The sequence below is a fragment of the Colobus angolensis genome, unplaced genomic scaffold, assembly GCF_000951035.1.
Source record: "Colobus angolensis palliatus isolate OR3802 unplaced genomic scaffold, Cang.pa_1.0 Scaffold134, whole genome shotgun sequence".
Taxonomy (NCBI): Eukaryota; Metazoa; Chordata; class Mammalia; order Primates; family Cercopithecidae; genus Colobus; species Colobus angolensis.
In genome coordinates, this window is record NW_012114422.1 from 6,759,391 (window position 1) to 6,771,858 (window position 12,468).

Below are 12,468 nucleotides of genomic sequence, written 5' to 3' on the forward strand. Positions count from 1 at the left end.
CTGCCTCAGCCTCCCGAGTAGCTGGGACTACAGGCACACGTCCCCACACCCAGCTATTTTTTTTTTTTTTTTGAGAAGTTTTGCTCTTGTTGCCAAGCTGGAGTCCAATGGCGCGATCTCAGCTCGCTGCAACCCCCAGCTCCTGGATTCAAGTGATTCTCCTGCCTCAACCTTCCGAGTAAGTGAGATTACAGGTGCCCACCACCACGCCCAGCTAATTTTTTGTATTTTTAGTAGAGAGGGGGTTTCACTATGTTGGCCAGGCTGGTCTCGAACTCCTGACCTCAGACAATCCACCTGCCTCAGTCTCCCAAAGTGCTGAGATTACAGGCATGAGCCACCGTGCCTGGCCACATTTCAATTTTTTAAAACACTTCCACTTTGATTGCATAATAAATTATTTTCAATGTAATAGAAACTTATTGTAGGATACAATTATGTACATAGTAGTAATACGCTGTCAGTGACACGTTATTCTAATGTGTAAAATACAAATTATTAATAAATTAAAATCAAACTATCATCTCAGAGTTTTAAAATCAAAGGAATTGAACAGAATTATTCTGTTCATACATTTTATATGTAGTTCTAAATTTGTATAAATGAGTAAAATTCAAGAGTATACATTTTAGAACTGAAATTCAGAATTTATCTGTCTATGCCCAGAATCATAGTGTCAGAGTTGCTTATAAAACATTTATAAAAGCAATTTTCAGTTGTACTGATTACCAATGACACATGATTTGGGAGGCATTGTGTGAACACGGTATAGAAAGAGACAGCTGACTGATTCCGAGGGATTCTGCTATTGAGCACATATCCATGGCCTCTGACATGATTTAGAATGGTCTCTGACATGATTTAGAAGGGCAGTTAAGAAAAAGAACATAACCTTCACATAATGGAGGACTATTTATGTACATTTACTCAACAAGAAATTCCTTATTGGTTCAGTATGAATAGACCTTATAAACAGGAAGACATAGAAAAATCTATGTCACCTTGGTATTAAAAAGAATTTCCAGCCTACATCTTTCTAAATATCGTGCAAGGAAAAGCAGTATGACAAAACATTTCTGTTTTTTAAAAACTGAAAGCTTGTAAATGATGTGTTTGTTACCCTCTTTTTCAATATTTAAGATATTTTAGCAAGTATCACAAGTAGATGGATAAAAATTAAAACAAAGATTTTGACCACTGTATGTTTATCCTTTGTTTAAACCTGTAATGTAAAGGAGTTATTAAATAGTTCAGATAACACATAGCTGAGCAACACTATTAATATTTTTTGTCAGTTCCAGGAAAACAAATCTTTTTTTTAAGTATTAAAAATTGCAGTTTAATTTATAACTGACTTACATAAGTTATAAGTATCCTAAATGCTTTTAATATTTTACAAAATCATATGAGGGATGTAGAATTATTATCATTACAATAGGAAATAGAGAGGTTATGTAAATTGTCCAATAATCATCAATGGAGGAGCTGTGATTTGAATTCATGACTGAGTAATGTCTCTGCTCCTTAATCATAACCATACTGAAGATGCTAGTGAGATCTGTCCTGAAGTTAAAAGTTTTACATACCTATATATCTTATCCGAAATCCTTTTTTGTTATTGCCATGATCTGCTGACCACTGAAGAAATACTTCATGACCATTGCTTGTTATATTGAAAGCAGATGAATAATCCCCACTGAGGGAAATAAGCACTGGACTTTGAATATTTGGTCCTTTGGGAAGATAATAAAACAATTTAGATAAAACTAATTATATTCTCATTTATCTTTAGTATTTTGTATCTTTAGAATAGTATTAAATATAGTTAAACTGCTTCACTGTCAATCTACCTCATTAACAATAACTGAAAGCATAAAATGTTTGTTTTAAGCATTTTAATTCTATAGCTAAACAATGTATAATTCGTAAAATAATAATGAAGCTAACTATAATTTTTATATGGTATAGGAGTAAATTTAATGTTGATGCTTCTAAAAATATTTGTAAGATAAACTCACATAAGCAGCTGTTTATACTCAAAGTTTACATGTATAATTAGAACATTTGGACTTAATTGATGTATATTCAAAAAATATAACCCTTGGTTACCATCATACACCTGAAGAACATCAAATTCCTTTTCTGTCTGGAAGAATTCTACAAACATGGTGATATTATAACCCTTTTCCACTGAAATGCTCCACGCACACATTTGAAGATTTGGGTAACTGTCAGGATATCCAGGGCTCAATATGACTCCAGTAGAATCTAGCCGTAATTCATTGGCAGGACAGAGCACTGTCAAAGAAAAATGCCATTAAACAGTGCTAGTTTTTTAGAGCCTCAGTGAAAACTGTATTTTAGACACTGAGTATTCTGCTTTCATGTTCAATAGCTATAAGGATGATACATTGAATTATTTGTTAGAAGAGACAAGCTGTATTAAACTTACAATTCAAAAACTGGAGGAATGACCTAAAAATTTATAGTATTGATTTACTTTTTTATTACATGGAAGATGTACCACTTTCTGGACATAAATAAATACATAAATAAAATACAAGCCATTTAATTCCTCATCTTTCTTCACATTTTTCCCAACCTTTCCTAATCTTCTTATATTCTCCCACCTCTGCCTGTCTTATCTATGTCTTTGCCTTACCTCTTTCTTTGCTTACTTTTTAACTGACTCTCTTCTCTCTTAAACCTTCTACTCACTCAGGTGTGTGGGGTCAGAGAGAAAACTGCCCTCTCTCAAAGTATTCATTTCAGGTAAAGTCATTTCTGATATCAGGGATACGTTTACCATGACGATTTAACACAATTCTGAGTCACCAGTTGCCTTTTAGCTCTTTACACCATCTCCAGGCCATAAATATAGCCCAAAGCACAAACTCATTTTATATAATAATAATCCCGCTGCTTTAACATCATATACATATATATATACATATATATATAAACACTTATAAAAACACAGAAAATGTGTTATATAATGACAAAACAACATAATTATGATCTAACAGCCTGCAACATATAGCAAATTTTAGTTGTTGGCCTCAATTGCATTATGTATCAGACCAAAATTATGAACATCTACTTTTGGATTTAGAATGAAGAGTATGACTAAGTTGATCAAGCCCTTTTTACTCAAATTATGTCATTTTAACCTCTTACAAATTTTTTTTGAAGTTCTGTGGTGTGAAAAGAGTATTGGAATTATTTAGTATGGTCCATTGTGCAAAAGTAAACCAATATGCACCAAACAGGATTTACTTCAATATAAGGAAGAACTTTCTATTTGTCAGAATAGCATAATGGCCATAGTAAAATGTCTTATGAACATAATTGCTAACAAGTTTTAAACTTAGACTGGACTATCTGCTGAGTGTTCTTACTAAAAACATTTAGACAACTGAACGAATAACCAGAAAAATTTACCCTTGAAAGAATCAAAGATGTTTAGAGTTAAATCTGATAAACAGTGGACTATTTCTAAATGAAATAGTACATATGAGTTATAAAACTTATAGCATTGTTTCCAGTTAAATATTTCTTATTTATATAAACATATTTTTCTCAGTCTTACCTATATTAAGTTAAACATAAAACAAATATTTTAGAAATAGGTAACCATAAGAACTATTGAATACCTTGACAAACTGGAGGTGCTCCATCCATCTGCAGTCGTTCTCCTAATCTACACGTCAGAATTGCATTACCAACTAAAGTAAATCCTGGAAGACACTCATACCTAATAATATCACCTATTAAAAAAAAGAGGGGAGGTTTCATATAATCAACAAGGTGATGATAAAAATAAACAAATATTTCAATTGTAAGATAATATTTTCTCCTTTAGTTATTTTCCATCAGTACAAAAATGTTATCAGGTATAAGTAGGAGTTATATTCAAAATACTGAAAAAAAACAGTATATAATAGTCATTGACCAATGAGGACCGAAGGCAAAAGTGAACTGCCATTCCCTCTGTACTGGTGCATGCTGACTGGATATAAGCAATAGTCATAATGAAATAATTTAGTTGATATAGGTGAGATAGGCAATAAAAACACAGCAAGTAGTTAGAAGGCTTTCTATTTGTTGCTTTTGTGTTTGAATTAAAGTTACATCGGTCACTGATCGTTTCTTTGTGTATTTCAACCAAAATCAATATTATAATAATAATGAATAATGAAAGTTTACTATGGCAACATTAAGATGTCTTCGTATATAATTTTTTTTTCAAAGTGTGTGGCATTAATTATTTGGGTTGAACTTCCAACTCAGTTTTAAACCAACTTTATGATTAAACTGAGTAGAATCGACTAAGCATTTTCCAGATACAGAAATGAAATATGACTTCTAATATGCCCTACAAACCATTCATTCTGCCAAGTCAGGCACAGGTCTGAATTCAAAGAACAAAGGTTAGAACTACAGTGTCAGAAGGCAGCAAAATAACAGCTTGGAAAGAACCATCAGAGTAAAGTTAACGGGTTCAAATTTTAACACGTTTTCTAATTGTACATTCCAGAAAAACAAAATTGCTTTTCCTTCTCTAATATTCTCTTTCCTCTTTTCACACCTCTCTCTTCTTAAAAATTCTAAATAATCTCTATCAACACAGGGAATGAGGATCTCAAGTCAGGCTATTACTCTTCTTTATTTTGGCTTATTTTTAAGCAAATAGTTCTGCCAGCAGTATGATTTCTTTGAAAATAATTTAACAGGCTTTACCTATTTCAAATTCATCATCTTCTGTCAACATTTCAGCATTGGGTACAGGTGGTGGAGGTTGGCACACCCTTAGTTGATAGGCTATAAAAATAAACAATGTGTTTATTCCTTTTCTGAGCAGCTACATGTATTCACACATGCAAAAAAAAAACAAAAAACAAGAAAATTATCAAACGTTGTTTAAAAAGAATGAAAATAAATTACATAATTTATCAAGCTTCAATTACATCTTTATTTTTAAAAATATACTACAACATTACAAAATATTTTCCCATGGTAACATTGCTTGCTTTTTATTCCTTATTTCTTACCCTTATTCTAGTCCTTCCTGTTATGTGGTTCAAAACATCTTGTTTTTTTCCTCCTTTGCATGATCACAATTTGGAATCATGTATTCATGTTTGCTTACTTGCTCAATACCTATCTTTCCCAATACACATCACTGAATCCCCCGAACTTACCCTTAGCAAAGTGCATGGCATACAGCAATAATTGCAAACAAATACTCAGTGTTTACTTTATTCCAGGCAACATTATAAATACTTAACTCAATCCTCACAAAAAAAACCTCTTATTTAATTTACGTTACTATTTCTTAATTGCCCCCATTCTTTAAAAAAGAAAACTGTTAAAGAGAGTTAAAAGTTTTCTCAAATCACGTAGCTATAATGTGACAGAGCTGAGGTTTGAACCTAGGTAGCCTGGCTCCAGAGCTTTGTCTCACCATGCTACTTTAATATAATTATAAGATGTCTGTTTGTCAAATGTCGTGTTTCTAATTATTATATCATTTGAACGGGTCATCCCATTGGATTACACTGGCATTTGGCATAATTGAAAGGCCACTACAACAAAGTCTCTATGAATCCAAGCTTCATGCCTACTATCCCCACATGATATCTAAAATCTACAACAAAATCCTTTGCTTGATTGAAGTCTTTTTTTATCTTGAAGTCTTCCGAAAATGTACTATACTCATATTCATTCAGGAAACATGTTTTATACTATTATAACATCTGAGGCAAATTGTTTTATATGCCTATTTTTACTACTTAAACTTAGAAGTTCTTTATGTACTCAATGTGCTGATAAAGCGAATGAGACTCAAAAGACACAGTAGCTTATACAAGACCACACAATTAGTATAGGACATAGCCAAAAATTGAAGTGTATACCCTCTAATTTCAAAGTGCATTCAACACTACTCCTATTGCAAAAAAAAAAAAAAAAAAAAAAGTATTATGGGAGCATTGAAGAGTATCAACTAGACCAGGTCAGGAAGATTCCTACAGTAGGAAAAGAATGAGATGTACTTGAAAGAAGGAGTAAAATTTTTCCAGGTCTAAAGAGTAATCCTGGGGAGAAGAGCATTTCAGGTGGAGGATAAAACTTGAACAAAAACTTGGGCAAAGCATAAAATCATTAATTCATCATCATCTAACAAAAAGCTATTTATAAGAGATTAATTGGCTAATAAACGTTCAGGTTACTAAGGACAAATAAAATAAATTCTTTTCAAAATGTAGATCTAGAGAGATGAAACAAAAAATAAACATTTTTTAATTTTCTTCTGCAAATTGTTATCTGTCCCTTCAAACATCTTCCTTCCAGTAGTTTAGCCTGTTTATAAAAGCACTTGCTGTGCATGGATGTTAATTTGCAAGTAAAACACCACTGTACAGAAGAGTTACTGCTAGAGAAGAAAGACTCTCTGGGAAAGAACCCCATAGCATAAAGTATAACCCAGATTTTTGATAAAATGTTTGGTGGATAGTAATTAGGAATTTTGAAAATTGTTTTCCTGAACTTATTACTTAAAGGGGGTACAGTGAAAAACGTAAAAGGTAATTGTAAGAAATGCCAAAAATGTAAGAGAAAAGGGAGAAGACAGGGGGAGCCCTACACAGAGAAATCTTTCTGAGACTATGCTTTAGAGAAGATTTTGTCTGGTCTTATCATAGAATAGAGATCAACTCAGAAATTACAGAAATGTAGAGATGCTCATGTCTGTATTATTTTGCTTGTGCTTTCCTGTGAAGCTATTTTAATCTTCATGCTAATCCCAAATTGTTTTATTATTTTAAATAAGAAACATTTTTTTATGTGGAATCCATGACTATTATCATCTGTGGAATATGCTGAGAATGACCTAGATAACTCAGTTGCAGGATTTAAAAGATTAAAGGTTGTAATTTTTTACTAAAGAAGACTATGATGCTCAGAGTTATTATGCTACTTTTCCAAGACCACGTGGGTGCTGTAAGCTAATGTCTTATTCTCTGTTCTTTCTTATCACTGTCAGTTTTATAAAATGTGTCTCTAGAAGCTAAGGGATCACTGTCAGCCCATGGAGGGTCTGAGGTGTAATTTCCTTACCTCCCAACTCTATTTCAACAAGAACAACTCTATTCTTATCAATTTTATAAATTTTAATTCTGAACAAACTTTCTTTTAAATAAACTTTCTAAGTTGTTACCTAAGTGATTCCCTTGATTCCTTTGGCTAAAATTCTCACTTTGTGTCTCAATTCCCAATTCTATATTGCCAGGCTACAAATCTTTTCTGACCTCTTCACGCCTCCCTTTCCCACCCCTCAGATTATTTTCTAATCACAGAACCCTTTTCGTGGCACATGTAAACATGACTTATTCAAAGTGTATTATTTTCCATTTATTGGCATACTTGTTCATTGGATCCCTATGTAGACTTTAAGTTACATGACAGAGGTTATTTGTTTATCTACCTTTTTCACTATCCAGGAATTAGTTCTTGTCACTATACTTACAATTCAACTAATATTTGCTAATAACTGACAGAATGTAGGTTTCTTCAGGAGGGAAACAACCTCTCAACAGTCTTCCCTAAGATGACTCCCAACTTTAAAATTGCCAGTGGGGATGAAATAGAAACAACTGAGTGTCAGAGAATGCTACACATTGAAATATAGGCAAGATCTGGCATTTTAGCTTTTCAGGGTTGAACTATGTAATTTTGAATAAATAGTAAAAGAGAAAGGAATAATGAAAAACAAACAAACAAACAAACCTCTTTTCATCTGTTTCTCTTTTGACTTTTGAAGGCCAAGCACTACAAAAGGTTCAATCGTTAGCAGCTCGCAGAAATTCTGTTTTCAGTCTTCATCAATCTCTACTAGTATGTTCTTTAACATAACTCTATGATTTGTCCTATGTCTTTCCAATCTTGCTACCGACATCTCAGTCTAGATTCCTGCCATTTCATTCCTACTGTACTGGGTTGAATAGTTTCACCTAAAATTCATGCCTTTCCTGGAACCTAAAAATGTTATTTGAAATAGGGTTGTTGCAGACGTAATTGGTTAACTTAAAGTTGTATAGAATTACGGGGGTAACCTTAATTCAATATGACTAGTGTCCTTATAAAATGAAAAGAGACACGGAGCTGTTCACACAGGGAAGATGGCACATGATGATAAAGGCTCAAACTGTGGTGATTCATCTATAAGCTAAGGAACGCCAAAGATTGCTTTGAAGCCATCAGTTTGTGGTACTTTGTTTCAGCAGCCCAAGTAAACTAATACGCCTGTGTTATTAAATTGGCCTATAGTGTGTTCCTTACCTTCGGTGTCTCCCTGATACTACCCTTCTTACATTCACTTCACTAGATGCAAGGCAGTATTTATCTGGAATCCACTGTGTACAAAGGACTCTGAAAATTCCTTTACATGCCTCTTTCATTAATCAATAAAATGCCACGTCAAAATATGTGTAAATTACTCATGTTACCAAAAGAGATACTAAATTTCATAATGGCTGAATTATTTGCCCAATTCACACAGCCAGAATTTGAACCAAGTTCCACTATAAAATTAAGACACATTGTCTCCCAGATTTATAGATAAATAAACCTCATTTGGAATATCATTTTGTCGCTGCTATTTCCCTGTTATCGATTTGCAGCGTTTTATTTTAATGGCCTACAGATTGATTTATCATCTTAGATAAAGCAAGATCGTTACCCTAATTCTCACCAATCCCTCACATGAGATGTCTGCTATATCCGGCTGAACTTTCCTGGGTCCCTTGTATTTGCCATGTTCATTTCCTATCCCACACCTTCATTTTTGGCAATCTTGCCAGCCTAGAAATTGGCACCACAATATTTAGCATTTAGTGTTTTATTGTGTTGAATTGTTTTATGTATTGGTTCATGTTCCATGTATAGCTTAAGTATTTTGTATTGTATTTGCATTTCTTACAATACCTAACACATTTAATTAAGTTGTTTATTAAATAAGTTATTATTGAGCTCCTATGATGTGCCAGATGCCAGAAACCATAATAGGTGCTGGGAATGCAAAGGTAAGCAAAGCAGACAGAAGCCTGCTCTAAACATGCTAATAGTTGATGAGAAATATATTAATTAATTAGTAGAATTTAGCTAGTTGAAGCAAGGTGTGTGTGTGTGTGTGTGTGTGTGTGTGTGTGTGTGTGTGTATGTTTTCTGGAGAGGAATGATAGCCCTGATGAGAGAGAGGAGGGAGCAAAAAGAGCAAAAATCAGGGGCTAAATCAGACAGGAATGTACAAGTTATACTCAGGATTTCATTTATTTTAAGCTGAGACCAGTGGGAGGCCTTTAAAGAGATTTAAGTTGGAGAGGAATGTGGTCAGATTTATCCTTTAAAAGATCACTCTGAGGCCGGGCACAGTGGCTCAAGCCTGTAATCCCAGCACTTTGGGAGGCCGAGACGGGCGGATCACGAGGTCAGGAGATCGAGACCATCCTGGCTAACACTGTGAAACCCCTTCTCTACTAAAAAAATACAAAAAACTAGCCGGGCGAGGTGGCAGGCGCCTGTAGTCCCAGCTACTCGGGAGGCTGAGGCAGGAGAATGGCGTAAACCCGGGAGGCGGAGCTTGCAGTGAGCTGAGATCCGGCCACTGCACTCCAGCCCGGGCGACAGAGCAAGACTCCGTCTCAAAAAAAAAAAAAAAAAAAAAAAAAAAAAATCATTCTGGCTGTAGTCAGAAATTTTTAAAAAGCACACACACAATTGGAAGAGGACAAGAGTGGATAGCAAGAGACTACTAGAATCTGTATTGCAGTGGGTGTTAAGTAAACAATTGCTGATAGAGTCTACAAAACTTCATAGTGTCCCCAAATGACTTATGCAGTAAACTAAAAGTCTTGATTATGACTTCCAAGAATTTATAACTTTGTCTAATTAACTTTATCCCCACCTATTAACCAGCTTATATTTTTAGCTACAAATAAACAAAAATAGTTTATCTACTTTACTTAAAATTCAAGTACCACTGATAGGCATGTGGCCTATCATCCTCACTTCTTAAAAAATGTTAAACCACATTTCTTCATTTTTAATACTAAATTTCAAAAAATCAAACCTGTCTACAACCTCTTACTGTAGTCTTTTTCATTACTCCATCAACAGAGTTCTCAAATGGTTGAGAGCTTAATATTTGATAATATAGCTAAAACTTTATGTTCTATATGATTTTATTTTGTCTCTCATTTTCTTGAAATCTGTCTTCCTAGCTCTTTTATAACTTTGAACATGACTAAAACAAGAGATGTCTTCACTGATAATGCTACATAAAGTTGATCCTTTGCAGTTAACTTTGTTTCACAATCTGTAAGAATTACGTGTTTGTTTACTATCTGTTTTCTTGTATTTGTTTACTATTTTCTTATACCAGAATGTAAGCTCCATGAAAGCAGGCACTTTTGCTTTTCTTATTAACTACTAACTCTTTAGGGCATAATCCAGTGTTTGGCACATGGCAGCATTCAATAAATATGTGCTAAATGACTGAATGCTAGAGAAATGAAAGAATGAATCCTGAATTAGTGTATATACATATATATAATGTATAAATATATATATGAATGAATATATATGTATAATATATAACACATTCTTATGGTATTGAGTATGGACATGGTCTGGACCCTTTGGCTCTTTGGGTTCAAATCCTGTTTTGAACACTTAAAAATTGGGAAAACTTGGGCAAGTTATTTATCTTTCCACCTTGCTTTCCTCATTTACAAAATAGTAATAATTTTATGCCATCTCAAAGGGCAGTTATGAGAATCAAATGGGTTTACACATGCAAAGCACTTGGAATACTGTCTGGCACATTTTAAGCATTTTAAGCTTACCTTTTAATAAGAATAAACCACTATGATATCAAATTGGGATTCTATTTCTTCAATATATTTGATATTTACAAATGAATAATATAAATATTAATACTTTCTGCTTTTCTTAACTTTCACTTCTTATTTCTAAAGAACATTTTGATTTGACAATTATTTACAGAATTATGAATAAAATTGAGACATCTCATCTTTCTTGGTCAAAGAAAAGGGTGTAATGACTGTGAGATGTGAGGCATCAGACATTTTGTAATTGAAGGCAACAAAGGGGAATTAAACGTTGTGCAGCTCTGCTTCTCTTTCTGAAGGTGTTTCTATCAAACCAATCAACACCATAAAAAATATACATAATCCAGTTTGTATTGATAACTACATTTGTGCACAAAGCAGGCTGATCAAATATTTACTCTAGAACCAGACCAATGGTTCAAATCTCGGTCTGCTGTTTGCTAGTTCCATCACCTTAGGCAAACTGCTAAGAATCTGCTTCAGTTATCTCATCTGTAAAATAGACAAAAAGCCAAGATTGAGTTAAAATATTATAAAGTGCTTAGAATAAGGCCTGAGCGTATTACCAGTTAAGAGGGAGGGTACATCCCCTGTTTGACAAATATTGGCATCAGCATTTCTGCTGTGATGATGTTTGTACCCAATACACATATAACTTCAATCTGATGTGACCTTCCTCAGAATGGGTCATTCAAAGCACCCATGTGACTTCCCAGAACATATCTAACCACTTGTTTGTTTCTATTCTGATTTAAATTGGATATTATTGGCCAGGCACAGTAGCTCACGCCTGTAATCCCAGCACTGTGGGATGCTGAGGAGAGCAGATCACTTGAGGTCAGGAGTTTGAGACCAGCATAGCCACCTGCAGGGACAGGTGAAACGCTGTCTCTACCAAAAATACAAAAATTAGCCAGGTGTGGTGGTGCACACCTGTAATCCCAACTACTTGGGAAGCTGAGGCAGAAGAATAACTTGAACCTGAGAGGCAGAGGTTACAGTCAGTTGAGATTGTGCCACTGCACTCCAGCCTGAGTGACAGAGTGAGACTCTGTCTCAAAAATAAAATAAAATAAAATAAATAAATAAATAAATAAGATATCCTTGTTTTACATTGATGTACATTATGTCGTAGTATAAAATTCATGAGTTTAGCAACACATTTCATCATCCTATATAATATATGTGTCTGTGGTTTCAAAACTGTTAGCACAGTGCTCTGGAAATCACTTAAGAAATACTAATTAATAAATCAAATTAAGATAATACCTCATTCTCTATAAAATATATGCTTTGGTTACTCAGGAAGAAAGTAAATAGGTCTGGTACAAATAGATCCAATATTGTATAGGTTAGAATCATAGACAAACTGGAAATAATCTTAGAAATCATTTCTCCTAGACTCCGTAAGGGGTGGTAGGAAGATGACCTAAAGAAGTGAAATGAGGTGGACAAGGTCACACATTCAGTTACTGGTGGAAATGAAATGATTAAGTCATATAAATTATGTCATCTAAATTTTAAATCGGCTCCAACTCCCAGCGCGAAGGACACAGAAGAC

At 33.9% G+C, this 12,468-nt stretch overlaps 1 protein-coding gene across 2 annotated transcripts in view; it reads right to left on the reverse strand.

Moving 5' to 3' along the window:
- Positions 1-12,468, reverse strand: part of CSMD3 (CUB and Sushi multiple domains 3) — a 1,254,780-nt gene that overhangs the window by 90,889 nt on the left and 1,151,423 nt on the right. For both annotated transcript variants that reach the window (XM_011934353.1, XM_011934352.1), the window contains 4 exons: positions 4,741-4,821; positions 3,654-3,767; positions 2,110-2,298; positions 1,587-1,733 (listed from right to left, as the gene is read on the reverse strand). In XM_011934353.1, coding sequence (XP_011789743.1) covers positions 1,587-1,733; positions 2,110-2,298; positions 3,654-3,767; positions 4,741-4,821 — 531 coding nt within the window. The remainder of the gene's footprint in view (positions 1-1,586; positions 1,734-2,109; positions 2,299-3,653; positions 3,768-4,740; positions 4,822-12,468) is intronic.